This window comes from Grus americana, chromosome 20 (genome assembly GCF_028858705.1).
Source record: "Grus americana isolate bGruAme1 chromosome 20, bGruAme1.mat, whole genome shotgun sequence".
Classification (NCBI taxonomy): domain Eukaryota; kingdom Metazoa; phylum Chordata; class Aves; order Gruiformes; family Gruidae; genus Grus; species Grus americana.
Genome location: NC_072871.1, coordinates 3709739 through 3729978, shown reverse-complemented (window position 1 = coordinate 3729978; position 20240 = coordinate 3709739). Strand labels below are relative to the sequence as shown.

At 52.1% G+C, this 20240-nt stretch overlaps 1 protein-coding gene across 2 annotated transcripts in view; it reads left to right on the top strand.

Annotated features, from left to right (window-relative positions):
* Positions 1 to 20240, top strand: part of ASTN2 (astrotactin 2) — a 357525-nt gene that overhangs the window by 321527 nt on the left and 15758 nt on the right. For both annotated transcript variants that reach the window (XM_054848678.1, XM_054848677.1), the window contains one exon: positions 1833 to 1974. In XM_054848678.1, coding sequence (XP_054704653.1) covers positions 1833 to 1974 — 142 coding nt within the window. The remainder of the gene's footprint in view (positions 1 to 1832; positions 1975 to 20240) is intronic.

The following is a 20240-nucleotide window of genomic DNA, read 5'->3' as shown; positions in this document are numbered from 1 at the left end:
TCTTGCTCTAGTTCAGCAACACAATCTGGTCCTCCTTCTTTGTTACGTGTTTGTGATTCAGCTGGTTTCTAAGTCACAGCAGTGTCTGTTCTCAATGACTTCTGGTGACAGGGAGTTCCCCAGTTCAGCCCGATGTTGTATGAAAAGAGACAGAAATGAAAGTTGGAAATGAGCAATAAGGGTTTGTTTGTTTGTTTAAACCCTATACCCAGAGCTAAGAGCCATTCAGCGCTTGTGACTTCCAGGCAATGATTTCACCGCTGCCAACCCAACCTGCCCGTTGAGTTGACTTGGGGTTTGGTACGGACCCGGGGCTGGCGACTGGGTTAAGCTACGGAGACCGGTGACAGAGCTGCCTGAAAAATGTTTGGAAAGAACAAGTCGTGCTGGGAGCATTAAAATGAATAATTAAGGCTTGGATTCCTTTAGGGAGGAAAAGAATTTATTGCTGCTCTTTTCTCTAGCCAAGGGGGACATTTGTTACTGAGTTGTGTATTTTGAGACAAGACGCAAATGCGGTTTGGGGGGGCTGGGGAGGAGGGGATTTTTTCTTCCACCTGGGTAATCCAGATGCACAGTGAGACGTTCTGGGCTGGTTATACCACTGGGTTATTTCTTACCGTCTATACCGAGAATCTAGACTTGTTCTTCATTTCAGTAGCCCACAAGTAGTCCTCCGTCACTTTTGCTTTTAGAAAAATAAAGAAAGAAGAGTGCTGAGAAGGGAATTCTCCTCCTCCCTCTGCTGTGGTCTCTTGACATTTACACATGCACAAGGTACCCAGCACAGCAATCTGGGTCCAGGTTTGCTTATGCCAGCATAACTCTATCAGCTGCAGCAGCCCTTTCTCCGATTCCCATCAGTGGGAGTAGGGGCACAGCCTGGGCAGCTGCTCTGGGTTTGGTTTTGGTTTTTTTTTTTACTGCTTAGTACCTTGGGCTTTCAGTTACACCGATGCAAAATGGGAATTGAATGCAATGAGCTCTAACCGATAGCCAGCCTGCCCACTGCAAGGAGACAGGTTGCATGGCAGTGGATAATCACGCCCAAAAAACTTAATAAATGGAGCGTTTTCAGTTTCAGCTGGGTCATGATCTAAGTGTTTAATAAGCTTTATAAACCAGAAGACAAAAAAAAAGTAGTTTTCCGCCATTTTTAATTAGTTGTTTTTTTCTTTGAATGCTTGTAAAGGGGGGGCGAGTGTTCTTCAGCACAGCTGACGGAGCTCCAGTCAGAGCTCCAGGAGCCAGCAGAGTGCACGTGAAATGGAATGCAAAGCTACTGATTTTCATCGAATAATAAAAAACCACACAAAAAAACCCAGCGCATTGAGGGCAATTCCATCCATGCTCTAAAAATGTCTGCTTTCCTGATAATCTAACATAGCAGAAACACATTTCACTGTGACAGGTGCTTTTTGAAAAAGAACCGTGTGCCCTTTAGGAGCAGAATGTGCTGTTAGGGCAGGAGAGCCCTGTTTAGCTTCCAGCTCTTCTGGGGACCTGGAGCCCATCCTGGGATGGTGGTCCTGCATGTGGTGTTTGCAGTGAGTCCAGACATTGCCTGTATGTTCTGCTAGTGCACCCTTCCACTGTCCGAGCGATGACTTAGCACTGGCCCTGGTTTCTGCAGTGGGTCCAGGTGTGTTTTCTACTTGCTTTTGGTGATATTCTCCATATAGACATGGGGCCATTCCTACCAGCCACAGCCAACTAGAGTTTGTTGATAGCCTGTGCTGCGTAGGGCTGTTCCTACAGTGGTTTTTAAATGATCAGCAGTAATTTTGCACCTGTATTGATATTTCGGTCTTGCTCATCTCTTTGCTCTCCAGGAGAATCCTTGAGCTTTGCGGATGATTTGCTTTCTGGCCTTGCAACATCCTGCGTGGCAGCGGGTAGGAGCCACGGAGATGTCCCTGAAACCAGCCTCTATTCAGTCATTTTCAAGTGCCTGGAACCAGATGGTCTGTACAAGTAAGGAGAGGCATGTGGGACGGTGCTGGGGGCAAGGGGGGATGTCCAATGCTATTATTTAATTGTTATTAACCTTTTTGGTTAGCACCATGTTCCACCAGACACTTTGGATGATGAGACTCTTTCTGTCGCTTTGAGTGAAATGGAAAACCAGTGTCTGCCAGTACGGCACGGGAGGCACTGGGAGTAGGAGGGAGACTCCACTGGGATAACTCACATTTTCAGTATGCTGGGCTTCCAGGTCCGTGCCTGGTGGGATAGGGTTGTCTCTCATGGATGGACTGAGCTAATGTGGTCAGATTGAAGCAAGTTGCCAAATGCCTGGTGGACCAAAATAGCCAGATGTCAAAAGTGAGATCGGTGTTGCTTATCTAAGTTGCTCCTTGTGGTGGTAGGAGACATATACCAGATCAGAGAGATGCCAAATCCATCTGCCCACCGCCCAGTCACTTCTGCAGGGGTGGCTGGCCGTGCCTGTGCTGATGTTCTTTTCACTTACTTGACTCTTCTGAGATATCCATTGAGCACACGGGACTGGATTTTCTGTTTGAATCCTGTGGAGTAATTAGTGTCCAAAGAAAAGTGATAATTTCAGGATCTGACTATGAAGTTCTCCTTTAGTATCATTTAGAGGGGGTCTGGGCTTTTCAACCTGGCTCGTTACCCAGGATGTCCTCTCTTGGGGGATATATGAGGAGTCAGGAGAGTACGAGAGAAAAAAAGAGAAAAAAGGCGAGGAGATGGAGGAGTAAGCAAGAGAGAAACACCTAGGGCTTAATGTCAGAGTGACTGTAATAATTAAAACACATTTTGTAGTGAGTAATGAAACTTTTTATGGGACCACAAAAGCATTTAAAGCGAGAGCTGGCAAATGGTCTGTCAGTGAGAACTTTTAAAGATCTTGATTAATACTTTCCCTTTGCCTCCACCTCCACCACCCCCCGGTTAAGTATGTTGACAGCCTCCGAAGAAGCAGCAGCATTTATTGGGCATCTTCCGAGCAGGGCTGTGTCCAGGAGCAGGCTCCAAGTGATACCTCTTGCCATTTAATAATTTTAAATGTTTTCCTCTTAAATATATATACCGCATAAATATAATTATTAATATCTCTGGGAACTGGGCTGCTCTGACAAGGTGCCAGGGAGAGGCTGGAGCAACCGCAGAGCTTGCTAATAACCCGCCGCCCATAAAAATCGGCTGGTTGTGAGCTCTCAGCCGTTGGGCTTACGGCTGCCAGGGGCACCGGGAGAGGGAATTGCCGCTGGGTTTGATGGGGAGGCTGCTGCCGAGGTGAACACACGGAGCTGGGAGCCAAAAGGTCTGGCTCTTGGGCAGCCTGGGCAGCCTGGGCTGCCAAATTGTCTTCCCCATCTGCCGGGCGGGGATAATTGCACTCACCCGTCGCTTTAGGGGCTCTGTGATATAATTCCCGATGTCTGCAAAGGGCTGGGAGAGCCTTGAGTGGAAGGCGTAAGGCTTTGTCCAGGGTTGTGTCATCCCTTTTGGTCAAAGCCAGGCTTCTGCTTCACGGTCGTGAGGCACATTGCCATGGAGGGGGTAAGCGGAGATCGGTGATGCCCCGTGTCCTGGGGGTGGCTATGGGCAGCTCCCGCTCTCTGTGGGTGCCCCTGGGTGAGGGACAGTGGTTTTTTGTGGGGAGCCAAAGCAGCAGGCAGCCAGCAGGCAGCAGTCCCCTGGCATCGAGAAGCTTTGGACCTCGTCCTTCTGCGGGGACGGGTCCTGAGGTGACGCACGGTGTTGGCTCCGTCCCACAGCTAATGCTCAGCAGGGCTTGGAACGCCGTTCCCAGGGCTGTGCACACTTAGGCGCACATGTATGGACACATGTTCGTGTTGGCACCTGCGGGGCATGGACCCACGCTCCTGGGCATCAAAAATATGCGCGTGCACACACACTACAGCACACCCTCTTCGGCCTCTGCTGCTGCACGCCCAGGCACACGTGCGTGGACAGATACACCTACTGCTGGATGTGTTGGCATGCACTGCTGTGGACGCATGCGTATCCAGCGCGCGCACACACACACACATTTGCTCCAACCTGGGACGTAACCAGCACGTGTTTACTTAGCATCTGTGCATTCTCAGATACATAGGCGCACACGTTAAATATTCCTCTGTTCAGATGTCCGTACAGTTGCAACACAGCATGAAGAAAGCCAGAACAGTGAAATGTGAGGCTAACACTCTGTTCTGAGCCCATGCAGACGTAACAACAACAGAAACACGGGCACGGGGTCATTTCTTAAATTGAATTTCTTCTGCTTGTTTCATTTGTGGAAAAATAGCTATCATGGAAGGCTCCGGCCTGGGTATAATCCTGATTATAGCCACACGGCAGGGGCCTGTGCTTTTCTGTGGGCTGTTAGGTGAGCACAGAGCCTGCAGCGTTAGAGCTCTTCAAAAGCAAATGCTTTTGCTGTTTCAGTAGTCTGGGGGTATCACGTAAACCGAGAGAGGGGAGTGTGAGATCGTGGAATTCTCTTCTGCTCTGTAAATGTGTGGGACATCCTGTCCCTTTTCTTCTGTAGTACCTATGGCAATTACACTCTGCTGTTGACCATTCGTTTGGAGTAGTACCAGCCTGAGATCAAAGCTGGGCTTGAGTATGAAAAACAAAACCAAAAAATGCTCTACAAGCAAACAAATCAACGAAGTCTGATTGATTCCTCTGCTTTTGAGACTTCAGTAATTTCAAAACATAAACTAACAAAAGGAGAACTAATTTCTTTGTCCTTTGCAATTCCAGTCTGATGAAAATGTTGCCTGTCAGCCCTTTTCTTTCCCCTGCCTGTAGTCCATTGGGGTTGAGATGCTAATCCCTGCACAGAAGGTTTTCAAAGGGAAGGGAGGTCCTGTCAACAAAGGTGCACGTGCTCCATAGGCTCACGTACACATGTGAACACTCCTGCCGGTCTGTCAGACATGGGTGCCCGTGCCTGGGGATCCATGCTGCAGTCATGTGAATGTGCTCGCATGCACACAGGGACACTGAGGATGGTCCTCAAAGACTGTCAAGTTTGATTTAAGCTCTTAAAAACCAAAAGTCTTATAATTATCATAGGATCACAGAATGGTTTGGATTGGAAGGGACCTCAAAGCCCATCTAATTCCAACCCCCCTGCCATGGGCAGGGACACCCTCCACTAGCCCAGGTTGCCCAAAGCCCCATCCAACCTGGCCTTGAACACTTCCAGGGATGGGGCATCCACAGCTTCTCTGGGCAACCTGTGCCAGGGCCTCACCACCCTCACAGGGAAGAATTTTTTCCTTGTGTCTAGTCTAAATCTACCTTCTTTCAGTTTAAAGCCATTCCCCCTTGTCCTGTCACTCCATGCCCTTGTAAACAGTCCCTCTCCAGCTTCCCTGTAGGTCCCTTTAGGTACTGGAAGGGGCTCTAAGGTCTCCCCAGAGCCTTCTCTTCTCCAGGCTGAACCACCCCAACTCTCTCAGCCTGTCTTCATAGGATTCTTGCAAAATGCATCACAGGAGAGGGGATTGTTCTCCCCCGAGGTCAGCTAGACCAGAACAGTCTGTCAAGCTTCCTCCCAAGTGGGTCTGGAAGAGGAAAGCAGAAGGAGAGATGTCTACGTGTCTGTTAAGTGCTTGTCTTGCATGGACCAGCCAGCCTGGCCAGTGGTTAACGCCAACCAGATTGATGGTTTGGGAGCTTGGGAGCACCATGCTGTGACAGGCAGGTGATGCACCAAGTGCCAAATACCAGTCAAGAGAAAGAGCTCTGGCTTGTCTTAGAGGTCAAACTCAGCCTGGAGGACTGAGCTTACATTGCTCATGTCCCTTGTGTAGCTCAGCACCCTACAAACCCAACCGATCTCTGCAACAGGAGCTTCCCCTGTGCATCCCGTAGCCTCCCTGAGCCTTCAGCCCAGCTCATCCATCTCAGCTTCTCACCCCATTGTTTCTTTAGTGCCTGGGGATGCCTCTTCACTGAGCTGTACCTGGTCGGCTGCCGGAAAGCAGCTTTGCCAGCCCAGCACGTTCATTTCAGATACTTGAGGAGACACCAAGTATCCCTCAGCCAAAAAGGGAAGTTTTGGAAAGGGAAATGAAAACCCCCTACAGCTCCTCAATGGAGCTGCAGTGCAAACACACCAACTTCTTCTCTGCGCCACAGATACTATAATTATAGATTAGATTAAATCCCAGTGTTTCACTTTATTTACATTCCTGACCTAGCCTATTCATTTCCGGTGTTTGTGCCAAGAATCAGCACAAAATTTACTGGAAATAATATGGAAGTCATCAGGATCCCTTCCAGAGCCTTTCCTTGGAGCGTGTTCATGTGCTGAGAAGGAGCCTCGAATTTGCATTCCCTTTGCTGGCTCAGATAGGGTTTCCCCAGGGTGATCCTGAACCAGCCCAAAGGCTCTGGGAGAGTGTTTGGAAAGGTGGAAACCCCTTCCTAGGGGATGAAGATCAGGCACTGCCAGTGTATGGAAGGGGATTCAGTTAGACCCCCAGAATGACAACACAAGGTTCCTATCTGCTGCAAAGACCCACCAAGACCTGCCCAGCCAGTGTAATCCCCTGTAGGGTCTGGAGGCCATCGCCAGCATGGCCAGGCTTAGCCTCTGTCATCGTATGCTGCCTAACAGTGAACATACTTTTTTTTTTGGTGAGCTTAAGGAAAGAGGCAAAGGTGTTGAGTAGGGGGAACCCATCACAGCACGGAGAGACAGCGATTGCAATTCAGCAAGCTGAATGCGCTGAAGGAGCTGGCCCAGAGGAAGGCTGATTAATGTTGACTGACCTCTGCCTTGTGCATAGCTGGGATAAAAAGTGGAATGGAAACCCTTGGTGTTCAAGAGTGTGCTAATGCTGGCAGCAGTCCGCTGCTTCTTATATGATACTAATTGTTATTGTTGGTCTTCCGTCAGGAAGACATGTGAATGAGCACTGCAGCAATTGGAGACAGATCCCAAACAGCTCAGTGGCATGGGTTAAAACACATCTGTTACAGCCCTTGGCTGAGTCCCCTGTGTGCACAGGAGCTGTGCTGCTTCATTGAATCCACCTCTTCTATTCCACACGCTCTCCAGCTTCCTGAAGCCGAGCGGTGTATGGCTGTAGTTTCTTCTCAGGCATTCCTGGCTTGCGGAAGCTCAAACAAGGCAAGTCAGGAGTTGAACAAGTGTTTCTAAATCCCAGGCCTGTGCTCTAAATGCAGGCTCGTCCTTCCTCAGCAGTTTAGGGTTGCTTCAGAACCAGGCTGCCCAAATGCTGGCTCGGATGTGTGGTTGTTTTTGCTGAAGTCAGTCCAGCGCCGAGCTGCCTGGGCCCATCCGGGCTACGTGCAGATCACTACTACAGTGGAGGTGGATTGGCCCCATGAAAGATGGTCTGTACAGGGAGGTCAGAGGCTCAGCAGAAGAAGGAGATAATCTCTCTTTCTGCTGATATTAATGAAGCTCCATGCATGGAGGCTCCTGTTGTTGAAGTTTCTAACATTAGGAGGGTACACATCTAAAAGCCATAGAGAAGACATTCATGGTTTCTTCATAGCCAGTCAAGGTGCTGGAGGCTCTTCCCAACTTTGCCATTTGCTCTCCTGAGTCATTTAAGCACATCGCTTTCATCTTCGTCGGTTTGCCTGTTCCCTTTATAAGCTCAGGTTTTAAGCCCTCTCTCGCTGTCTCTGTGTTCAGCCCAGCCTGGGTGAATCAGATCGGGGCCTCCGGGTGCTGCTGCACCGACCATTTGCCATCGCCCTTCTGAAAGGTGGGTTTGTGCCTGAATCCTCCTTCTGATCTGTCTCTGCCACCGGTATTCAGCCACCTGGGACAGATCTGGAGTTGGGAGGTGCCTTTCCACTGACCTCAGTGGAACCTTCTTCCCTGGTATCTGCCAAGCGTATGAGCATCTCCCTCCTTTTCATTGGAAAGACCAAATTATCCTCCCCAAAGTCTCTGCATGTGCTCATACCTTGTGCCACAAAGAGAAACAGAACAGCCTTTGTTTGGTCCTGTGGCCGGCTCCTCCCCACCCCTTCCTCAGGACATCTGGATTGAAATAAGATTCTTGGTTTTGCCCTAAAAACTCCCAGCGTCCAAACCCCAAACCTGGCTGGGTCCAGGCCCATTCACATTGCTGCTCTGGGGGCGGCTGGAGGAAGGCTGGCAGCGGGGGAGCGAGGAGGAGGAGGCATGCACAGGTCACTGTGTAGGGTATCGCAGCTGGGGGAATGTGCGAATATAGGATTCTTGGAAATGGTAATGGGGTGGAGAGGGGACCTCTTCATCTGTTGGTAGACAAATGGAGGTTTGCAGTTCCACCTTTTCCCCATCACCAAATCCCTATCACCAACCCTTTACAGTTACGGACTTGGAGAGTATTCTTATTTCTGAGTGTGTAGAAACCTAATGCCACTGACATAGATCCATCCAAGTCTTATCTCATAGACTAATGGGAGAGCGAGTACAAGAGATGCGATATAAATATCAACGCAGGTGCTGCTGGCTTTGATTTGCCTCTAAGCTGCATTGTGCTACTGCGTTGGAGTCATTTGTTTTGTTCATCAGTTCTCCATGGTCCAGAGCACTTTTTTCTGAAGGCTGGAAAGCTGAGGGCTATGTCGATTTGATTCTTACAGCAGGGTTTGAACCTTCTCCCCTTCCAGGAATCAAGGAATTCACTGCTTGGAGTGGGTGTTAATTTTATCTTGTGGGGGAGAAATAGGTCAGTTTTTGTTCTTGTCAGCCATGTTCTAGCTAGGGAAACTGAGGCAGGGAGAGGCGATGTGATAAGCCTGAAGCTCTTCAGTGGGCTGGACCTGAGCAGAGTCAAGGGGTGCCCTTGCTCACACTTCACATAAGCCCTACTTCAGATGAGCACTTAAGAAAATTGGTATTTTTGGTCAGGGGATTAAGCAATGTCTCCTGCACAAAAATGGGGTCTCCTCTTCGTAATTCGCTCATGCAGTCTGGGACCCCAGGTACCTGAGAGGTCACATCAAGGACACCGTGGCATGCCCTCAAAAATGCTGCTGGCTGGCTTGGTGTCTTACACTCTCCCCTCTCTCTTGTTCTTGTTCTCAGTGTGTTGGTGTTTTATTCCCAGCAAAGCCAATCTGGCAGCAAAACGACTTTTTTGCACAGCATTAGGGACAGCGGGTGATGCCACTTTGCCAGTTGGAGTTTCCCCTCTGTTGCCAGAGCTCAGATGAATCTTCTGCCGCCGCACCTCCATCCCGGGCGCTTAGGAGGAGCGATGCTGGCTCGCCTTGCGGGGGGCAGCACCAGGGCTTTGACACAAAGAGGCAGTGTTACATCACGTGTGCAGCTCCGGGTCCTGCTCGTAGTCCTGCTGGGGTACACACTGCTCCAAACAAGCTCTGCCCATGCTGATCCTGGAATTTAAGTGATGGGCAAGTGCAATGCAGAGGGATCCAAGCAGGCTGCGTGTGAACCAGCCCAAGCCAGGCGCAGCACGCTGTGTTCCCTTGGCAGTCCCATGGCTTTACACCTGCCCTGCCAAGCCAAGAGGAGAGCACGGGGGTATCGGACAAAGTGCAAGCCTGGGCTGGCAGGGCTGGTCTGCAGCAGGATTGGAGCTGGTGCCTTACGTGCTACGGTGCTGGTGATGTTTTCCTGCTCAGGTCTCTGTTGGGGTGGTTATCCCTTCACCGTGCGTTGTTTTGTGGCTGGATAGCTCTTGTAGACCTCAGGCAGATTTTGTCTCTGCAAAATGGTAGTTGGATTTGCCACATGTGGGGTCACGCGTCGCTAGCCAACACTTTGATGTTTGGATGGGAATTTTTGCCTCCTCCTTTGAGTGCCTCCCTGCACCCAGTAGCAGCTCAAGCTCAACCTGGTGTTTGCAGACAATTCAGGTTTTTAATAGGCTAATTCTAGCATAAGCACTGGCCAAAAGCAGCTCAGCTGTTTGTATAAATATGCCCCAGGAAGGATGTGACAAGCTGCTTTGGTGCCCAGGTGTTCAGATACTTATCTGAAGCTAGAGCCATACCCACAGCCCATGGAGGGAATCAGCTCAGACTGACTCTGGATGGGACCCCAGGTCCCAAAAGCTGGTGGTACTGGGCCCAAAAGGTGATGCTGATCCAAATAAAAAGATAAGTCCCAAACTAACCCTACCTGACCATCTTTTCCTCCACACTCTAAAGGCAAAGTTTGGATGCCTACAAGAACTGTCCCAGCTCAGACCAGCAATGTGCATATATCTTATATATGGCCTGCAAGTCCATAAAACTAGGCAAACATTTTTTTGTTTCATTTTTCCAAAGGACACCTGCAGCACATCCCACCCCATCCTTTTCTTGTAACAACAACAGCACAGAGAGTCTCTCACCAGCCTTGTCTCCCAGGGAACCCTATGTTATCTTCGTTTTCCCTTTTTTTTTTTTTTTTGCTATGTATTTAAAAAAAAAAAATACATTTCTCTTTTAATCTTTGGCTTGTGCCGAGCATTACATCTGTAAGCACCCACCTCCTGATTGTGCCACACTGGATTTTATCAGCACACAGCGAGCCCTCCAGCTCTGCCACCCCTTCTCCCCTCAAGGTCGCGGGACAAGGCTGTTTCCCAGCTGCAGGGAGTTTGTCACGGGGGAGCTGAACGGGCGACGGAGCCCCTGCACAGGCGGTTGCTGAACTCAGCTGCTTTCCAGTAGATCTCGAGTGACCTTTAACTTATTCCTTGGGTTTTGGGATTGTTTCCCCCTCTTCAAAAGAAGTTTGCTTGTATTTTGCTAGTTTGAGGATATTGGGTGCATCGGGGCTTTTCTGTGCCGGTCCCCCTTCAGTGGGGACGAAGGGAGGTGTTATTCCCCTTCACCTCAGGCAGCATTGGGTTCAGATGATAGAGCAGGACTGTGGTAGGGCATGGCCTGCAATTTCTCCACTGTGACTGCTGTTGCTCAACTATTTTGCTTAAAAGTAGACTTGTCAGGAGTGCAGTTTTTTCAGTTGTATGTCCTGAGGCTTTAGAAATCCCTCGGCTTCACAGGCTCACAGCCCTCATTGCCTGGCTCAAGTTATGTTAGTGCTTAGGTGGCCAAGTCCCTGCTGCAGACCCTTGTTTGCAAAAGTAACCAGTGAATTCGAGCATCTCCAGTTTCAGGAGCATCAGTTTCAAGGCTTCGCTGGCAGAGCCACAGCTCCCATTGGCTTCAGCTGAATTTGCACCAGAGTAGGTCAGTGTAAAACGGAGGCACTCAAGATTAGCAAGTAACCTCAAAGTTGCTGCTTCTTCCTGAGTTTTCCCACCTGTAAAACAGATATGTTAAAACTGAGCTACACCCTTTGCTAGGTTTCCTGTACAGTGAGGAGAACAGCGTAATAAAATGGGAGAGAAAGCCGCGAAGTAGCTGCTTGGCTGCAGAGGTGGCATCTACATGGTGAGGTGGGACTTGCCGTGGGTGATGCTCCCAGCTGGAGCTATGGCCCACTTGGTCTCTGCTTGGTCTCCCCAGTCTGATGCCACCTCGTACTGCCAAGGATACTTGCCTCAAGTACCTTCAGAGTGATTGCTGCCAGCACACGTGCCCTCATTGCTCCTGGTCACCTCACACACACACTCATTTCCCTCATCAGGAATGAGATAAATTTGATTATACAGCAATATGGTTTCTGTTACAAAAAGGGGAAAGAAAATACCCTGACTTTGCTGAAAACCCTCGGAGCCAAAGCTTATGTCATAATTTAAATGTATCTCAAAAAGAAGTAGGGGGTGAGGGTTGCTTTTTGTTCAGGGGATGGTGGATGGAGGGGGTGGTGGGGCAGGGTCCCGTACTCGGGTACTAACTACCTGGGTGACAAGCTGCCTCTGGGGAGCAGCAGTACTACGTGTGACTTCTCTGTCCTCTGCCTCTTCTCCCCTCTGGGTATGGGGGCTTTGTTCGGGTTTGTGTACGTTTTGCAGCGCTGCGTCCCCGTGGATGCTGCCCTTCGTCAGTGCTGGACCCGAGTGGAAATGTGTGGATGAGGACTGCTGAGTGTACCTGTCCATACCGTCTGTGGGTTTGGATCTGGTGGGCTGGACACCTCACTTTGCTGGGGGTCTTGCCCATACCAGCAGCAGGAACACGTACCTTAGCACTACCCAATAGCCCCATAATCCCACCATCCCATAACCCTTATCCTGTAGCTCGTCTGAGGCGAAATCGTGGCCAGATCTGCTCTAAATAACCTCTGAGTATGCAGATGTATTTTGAGATGTTTCCTGAGGATACCTGTGACCGCGCATGCGTGGAGCAGCGTGTGATCGTGTAGCTGGTTAGCCCCGTGCTCTGGCAGGTGAAGCAAACCCTTTTCGGAGGGCTTTCCACTGAGGGCACTGCAGAGAACGGAATATCCTAAATAGACCTGCAGCCCAGCGGAGTGCTGCGCCTCGAGTTGCCCTTGGCAGTGTACCCCGTACCACGCTCCCCACCAGCAGCTCGCAGTGACATCCCTGTGGCTCTTCCATTGCCTATCCAAACCCGCCTGATGGCTGCTCCGACAGAGCTGTCCCGGTGCAGCCCACCCCATGACATCAAGCCCACCCCGTGACGTGAAGGCGACCTGCGTCACCCCACGCGGCTCCCGAGCTCTTGCAGGCCACCTCCAGCTTTCGTCTCTGTCCCTGGCTTGTACCTGCTGCTCTGCCACACGCTGAATTGTTTTCCAAGTGGAAGCATGAGTTGAAGTATTAACTCCACAAGGGCCTTTCTGTGCAATGCGCCGGGATTAAATATTTATGTTGGCAAAAAGCATGTAATAGGCAGCTCAAGATCAGAGATAATGAAATCGAGGTGTGTGGAGAAAGCGGGGGAGGAGGCAGGGGGCTTGCAGGAGCAGAAGGGAGAGGGACCCAAGTGGGTTGTGGTATGTGTGCATGGGAGATTGCTTTCGGTTTTCTTAATTCCCCACCTGTTTGTGGGGGGACCCCAGCCCCATCGCTGGGAGCTCTGCAATGCACGAGGGAGTGCAGAGATCAGCCGTCGCCATTTCTTGCGTGCAGGAGTAATTGTCACCCGGGTGACTTTAGCTGAGAGCCATCTGACGTGAGGCGGGGCAGGGACCGTCCTGGGGAAGATGCCCGCGCAGGGAGTAGCGAGCGATGAGACCCTCTCTGTGTCATCTGCAAACGATGTACGATCCTGAATCATTAATAGTGGTGATACAGGATCCCTCGCTCTTCCAGACTGCTGCAGTCAAGGTTATTTACCAGTGACTGTGTCCGATCAGGCAGCAATGTGGTTTGGATTATACGCAGGGCTCCCGATCGGGTCAGGAGGATGATCGTGGCAGCGGCTGCAGCACACCGAGCGGGGAAGGCCCATGCAAGCCTCTGCGACGGGCGTTAACGAGGATGGGCAGCCGGGGTGCGTGAGGGGAGCGGGCAGAGGTGAGACGCGTGGTGGGGAGGGCGCTGGGCGATGCAGGAGGGAGGATCCGCTTCGCCGCCGCGGGAGGAAAACAAGGAGTGCGTGGCAACAGCAAAGGGCTGCTCTTTCTCAATTCATTATCTTTATGAGACAACAACATCTCTCTCTTTCCCCCAAAAAACAAATATCGCGGAAGGCAGCGAATGGGGGGTGTGAGTCCCGCGCCATGCTGTGGGACCGTGGCCAGCCACGGAGCCTCCGGGGAGGTATGAAACGAGGCATGAATGGAGTGTTAGGAGAGAATGGAAACTCTCCACTGGCTCCCAGGCCGGCTCTCTTGCGGGGGGTCCCTTGCTCACGATGACAGCGCTGCCTCTCATAAACACGCATTTCCTCATCCCCGTTTGTTTCTCTCTCTTGTGCAATCTCTTGTACCAGACGGGAATGGGAGTGAGTCCCAATGGTACGTGAATGTGTTACAAAAACCTTCCCACCCTGCCACCAACGAAGTACTGAGAAATAACAACAGGATTTAAAAGAAAAAAAGAGAAAGAAAAGAAAGATGGGGGAGCCGGATGGATTTGCTACTGGCAAAGAGTTATTATTCTGAGTATAAACTCAAGGGCATGGCTATGCTGGTAGTTCGCAGCACTCAGAAGCCCCCGCTGCACTCGATGCTGTGCATCCCTCTGGGAGAAGGAAGTTCCTTCCCCACATGACTTTCCTAGGTCAAAACCACGGGACAAAAATAGGGGCAAAGTAACTTGGCTGAGATCACATAGTGCTCAAACCAAGAGACAGTCCCAGCTCCAACCTGCCTGCCCAGCACCGTCCCGTGTGCTGGGTTGTTTCACTTGGGATGTGCGAGCAGCGGAGCTGCTGCCCTGCCTGCAGTCCGGGGGCATCGGCCAGCCTCCCCGTCTCGATCGACACTGCTAGGATGGAGCATAACTGGGGTGAGGTGTGACGCTAAGGTGTAGGAGCAAGGGCAAGTCTCACCATCAAACACAAGTCTCCTGGAATGGTATTTAAGGTTAGAAGGTCTCCTGGACCTGGGCTGGTGGAGCAAGGATGGAGGATCTGTGTGTTAGCTCTAGCTGCAGAGGAGGAAAAGCTACTGGGAGTTGCAATCCTTCCATGCAGAGGGAAAAGCAGGGGAAGAAACCTGCAGGGAGCAATGCCTCCGGAGCAGCATTTGCAGAGGAGAGCGGGGCTGGCTCCGCACCTCCGGACGCTCCCAAGCACGGACACCACAATGACGAGGAGCTCTCCCGAAATGCGGGGCAGCGGGTCTCTGGTCCCGGCGGAGGCCTGCTGGGGGTAGCAGGGCTCTCGCTCTGGGCTGGTTGGGTGCATAGCCATCATTTCAATAAAGAAATGATTAAAAGGGGGCGGGGCGGGGGGTAGGAAGAAAAACCCAAAACATCTGTTTTACTTCAAATCAGGGAAGATTCCTTTGCTTGCAAGGAATGTGTAAATCACGCCGGGCTGGGAGATGTACATAACCCTGCCTGAAAGCTCCTCTGCACTTCAAACGAATTCTAACGTGCTTACTGGGATTTTGTTTTTATTATTTGTTTCGGGCCCCCCCCGCCCTCGTTCTATCCTCTGCCCTCCCTGTCTGCCTGCCGGAGCTGTGAGAATCTCTCACACGCTGCCAGCCCCTCACCCTGTCCCCCCTCGATTCGGGGGCCTCGGGGCATGGGGGGAGCGGCCAGCGGGCAGCAGTGACCGCAGACCTGGCTGGCGTCCTTCTGCCGGGGCTCGCTGGCACGCACCATCCCTGCCTTGCCACCGTCCTCCCCCCACGCCGTCCCTGTGCCGACGGTGCGGGGCTGTTGCAGGGACCCGTTGGCCGCCCTTCCCGCTCCCGGCGGGAGCCCGGCGCAGGGTGCGGATGCCTCTCGCTCGGAGGCTGGCACATTTGGATCCTGCCTGGGATGCTGCGAGTGCAGCGAGCGGAGGCGTCCCCCTCCTCCGAGCTGTTCCCTCATGTGCCGTGATTGTTGTCATGCTTTGTTTTGCTTTGTTTCATGCAGAGGGTGAAGCTAGGGCTGGCCAGCAGTGCTGGGGACAAACCCAACGGAGATAGATAGATAGATAGATAGATAGATAGATAGATAGATACAGACAGGCTCGTGGAGGGGCATGTCCACCTCCCCATGCCAACCTACTAAGGTGACTCTCCCTGCACCAGAAGGACCACCCTCGGGGCCAAGGACAGGCTCCGTTCCCTGCGGTCGATGCAGCCCTTTGCCTTTCTTCTGAGGCTGTCGAGCAGGAGGCCCTATTGTGGTGGCTTATATAAGAACAGTCAGCCATCGACTCGCTTGATGTGGACCACCCACTACTGCTCAGATGACACTGTCTTTTGAAGTCACTACCAGCCTGGGCTGGATTTCAACCAGCAGCCCAGTTGGAAGCCAAGCCCCCAGGAGGATGAGAACAAGCCCTACCAAGGGGATCTCCAGGGCTAGCAAACTGTGCTGTCTGGTTCTTGTTTAGAGTGACTGTGGGGTTGGGAGGGGCAAATGTTTCCCAATTTGCCAAGGGTCACAACCTTCCTCTCCCCCCATCTCCCCAGGGCCGGTGATGGCCAAGCTTTGCAGAGCATTGGTAGGTTGAACGGCTGGTATGGTTAGCTGTGAACATTTCCATTGTGGAGCTCACTGCAGGGGTCCAGGGCCTCGCTTGTCTCTCCTTTCTCCCTGGCACAACTGGAGGAAGAGTTTGATTTATTCCCTCTCTCCTTCTGAGCAGCCTTCTCGTCTCCTGCAGCTGCAGCCTTCCCGAGCCCTGCTGTCTCTTCATGGAGGAGGACGGCAGCCATCCCAGGAGTAGCCCAAGGAAGGTACTAAAGTGATGCTTCTCTCTTGGGAGACCACCTGGCACCTAGGACTAATGCTTTGAGATGAGGCTGAAAGCCACCCACCCATAGATCCGTGTGAAAAAGACAAGCAGAACCTCAGAGTAATGACTTACCTCTAAACACGTAACCTTTGCGGAGCCTCGACTGGAGGCTGCAGGGTTTCTGTGGCTGAGGGAAGAGGGGCAGGGTTGTCCCAGGCCAAAGGAGACAGCAGAAGGTATTGCAGCAGGAGGGAGAGAGGATGCGGGTGCTGCCTGGGGCTACCCTGGCCCTGGGAGCAGGGGGGGCATTGGCAGGGTGTTGCAGAGAGCTGGAGGGATTGATGGACGTTGCCGTGCCCGTGTGAAGGCTGTGGCAGGACCTGAGGGATATGTGGGATGCAGGACCTGGGGAAAGCCCTCCTTGGCTCTGCTGAGCCCAGGACAGCTCGATCCATCACCAGGTCTCATTGACGCTCTGCAGCCAGAGCGGGACGAGCCCCTGTGGTTTGCAGCCTCGGGCGCCGATCTGAGCTGTGGCATGGGGAGTGGAATTGTTCCAGCAGCATGGGGAGTCGGAGACAACTCGTTTGACCTTTGTCCAAGGGCTTTGTTTGGGATCTCCTGGTGAGTCCCAGCAAAACGGGGACTCTGGCACTTGACAGACCGATATGAGCTGCTTTTGCTTCTCTGGAGACAAAAGCACCAGCCCATAGTGGCTCAGCACCACCTCCTTCTGGTTCTTCACTCCACCAAAGGACATTAGGATTCACATGCTGGGTGACCTGGGATCTTCTCTGGCCCTGCCAAGCAGAGGGGAGGACCACCTTGCCCCAAGCCCTGAGACAGGCAGTGGAGATTGCAAAGAACCGGGCCAGTTCTTGCTGCATTGCCTCTATAAGCACATCTGTGAATCTTCATCATCACAGCCAGCAGGATGAAAGCAAGGACACAACTGCCAAGAAATACGGACCCCAAACACCCTCTAGCCTTCTTCCCCGAAGCTGATAATTCCACGGTGATCCTGCTTTTTCTGCCATTGTCCTCTTCCTAGACTTCAGGGACCATCCCTGTGGGACACCCTACAAGTCTCCTGGACATCTTCAAGCTAATAAAAGACCAAGACTTCTTGCCCCTTGGAGTGTGCCTAGGAGCTAAAGCCCCAGGGCTGCAACATAGGCTGTGTTAATGTTATCTCAGGTCAGGGCAGCTTTTTTGGGTTTGCTGTCCTACTGCCACACCAAGGAGCTGTTCTGTCATCCACATCTCGTCTTTGTCAGAAGCTTTGTGCAGTGCAGTGGCCCCTCTCTCCAGAGGAGCTTGCTCTGCTCTTCTTTCATCAATGGTGTAAAGCTGCTCCTGAAAGGACATACTCTGAGCATGAACCACACGCTGGAGAAACAGAAACCTTATCAAGGGTGAAGGATGAGGGAGCGATTATCTGCTACTTGCCAGTGGTTGCAAGGAGCAGCGGTGACAAAGGAGGAGTTCTCTAAGACAGAGAAAAGGGCAAGGGGGCACTGCTGGTGCTCTCAGCCCCGGGATGGTGAAGGCACCCTGGGGACACAGCGGCTGGGAGGGCTGCGGTGACCGTGCTGCACCTTCTGGATGGAACTGTGGCCCTGCTGAAACCGGCTGGCGTTATTCCCTCATTTCCAGTGAAACACGTTTTTGCCTAAGGCAATCTTGGCACTGCTGCTTGCAAGGTGTCCGGCTGGCCAAGGGTCTCCTTGTGGGATCCTGGCCCTCCAACACAGGTATCATTCAGGAGCAGGGCTCTAGGGAACAGAAGGTGGCCTGTGTGTCAAGGCCCTCTTTCACAGCCACGGCAGTACTGGGAATCGCTGCTCTGGTGGGGATTATTGACAGGCTTTAGAGGGAAAGCTTGGGAAATCGAGAGGTTGCAGCTGAGGCTGGGAAGGTGAAGGTCCTGCCGGGGGTTTCTCTAGCAGGGAGACAGTGGATCCAGGCAGTAGCAAGAAATGGTCAGGATTTCTAGTTAATTTCTTTCTTTCCCTTTCATCCTTTTCTTTGGATCTTGTTTGACAGGGATCTGAAACAAAAAGAGATTGATGAAGTCCTGTAAGGAGTGAGATCTCAGCACATCTGTATCGTAGCTTGGCTCAGTCATGCGGCATCTGCCACGCGTGCAGAGGGGCGTTGAGGGGACCAGCGCTCACACCTTGCCTGCTGCAGGTTTTGGCTCCCCATGGCCTCATAGCTCAGAGACAGAGGGCAAGCCCAGGAGACCTGGAGCAGCATGGTATGCTGACCCAGTGCCGTGCAGGGACAGCGGTCGGTGCCAAAGCCATGGAGCGGCATTGTCCCGTCCCTCCACTCTCAAGCTGATCTGACTCCAGTTGAGCTACCTGGGGATCAACCTTGTGTGTAGACATGCTCAGCAGCCTCCTACGAGCCTCTCGTCCTTCTTGTCATCTCCCCAGTGCCACCCAGCTTCCAGGGGACAGCAGCCACCGCCTCAGACGAATCCGGGTGCCGAGTAGGAAGGCATCGGATACTGCTTTAGTTTGTGTGCCTCTTCTTGTGCAGGGGTGCATGGCAGCTGCGGGTTTGTGGTACGTGCAGCGGGTGCTGCAGAACACCTGTACGAGCACAGCGTGGGATGCTGTGACACCAAGGCAGCGCTGTCCCACACTGCACCCCTGTAGTGGCACTGCCCTCCTCCTCCCTGGCAGCTCCCGTGAGAAATACCACTCTCTCAAGTCAGTGGTTTTGAGCATGGACGTGGCATCAGCTGCAGCACAGGGTAACCTTGCAGTGCTTAGAGGGACCCATGGCTGTGCAAGCCTGTCCCCAGCCCCACAGCTGCTCCACCTGCCCTCACTGTCTCAGAAATCAGGTCTCCTCCGCCCCTTTCCAGAGCTCTCCTTGAACAAGCAGCCTCTCACGCTGCAGAGCAGCCTGTGCTCTTCCTCCTGCCGGGAGTATTTGATGGGCGCTGTTTTATACACTTCCAACAGGCAGCAGACACCTGAGGCATGTTGTGGCAGGTACATTTATTTCCCTCCATCTGACAACTGCGGTCTGGTATTGTTGGGATGCATCTGTTGAAGGATAACGATTAGTCTCACAGCATTTCCTGTCCTGGAAAATAAAAAGTGTGAATTGTGAGAATGGTTTACTGACAGCCTCACGTATGCGTGTAACTCGTTCGATACTCTGACATGGCACCAGCCTCACCACTGTTCCTCCATCACGCTAATGGGGGCAAGGTCAATTGTCACAGATGGTTAAAAGAAGCCCAGTTATAAAAGGCATTTTTCTTGGGTGGTAGGACTGTGAGGAGAGCTGTCTAAAAGGTGTTTTTTTTCAAGATGGCACTGTCCACTGTTTCCTTATTGCAGTGTAGGCTCTGCGGAAAGGCAGAGCCAGGAACAATGGCAATGCAAACCAGAAGACATCGGTCCTTTTGCAAATGTGCAATACGTAAGCAGTAAATCATTCACTGGGTGGTGGTAGCAGGTTGGTGCCACCTCCCTTGGTGCCTCTCCCCAGCACGCAGCAGGCACTGAGCTGCTCAGAAACTCCTTTTCCACAACAAGCTGCCCCCTCTGCGCCGGCACAGCCCGAGGTCGCAGCGCAGCCCCTTGTCCCCAGCCCTGCCCCTCATTCCTGCCAGGCTTCAAATGCCCTAACAGCAGCATCCGATTGCTGTAATACTTGTGACAGGGCCAGCCCTGGGGAAACATCCCCTGCCCTGTAAAGCTAAGCCCAAATCCCGAGCCTCCAGCAGGCTCCCTGGTAGGGATGCAGCGTGTCTGGCACCACGGACGTGGGCATGGCATGAGCAATCAGCCCAAAGTCAGGGCCCAACAAATAGACCAAGAAATCCTCTCCTTCCAAAACTCACTGTCTGCTTGGTATTTGCTGCAGAGACCGGGGTGGTGGGAGGGGTGTTCTCATTTACCTTTATTAATTATTTCAAATCACAGAGTCGCCAATAAGCTAAGCTGCATTCCTGTGGCTTGTGTGGATGGGCTGCTTTTTATTTGATTTGATTTCTTTTTAAGTTGTAATGGTTTCTGAATTGG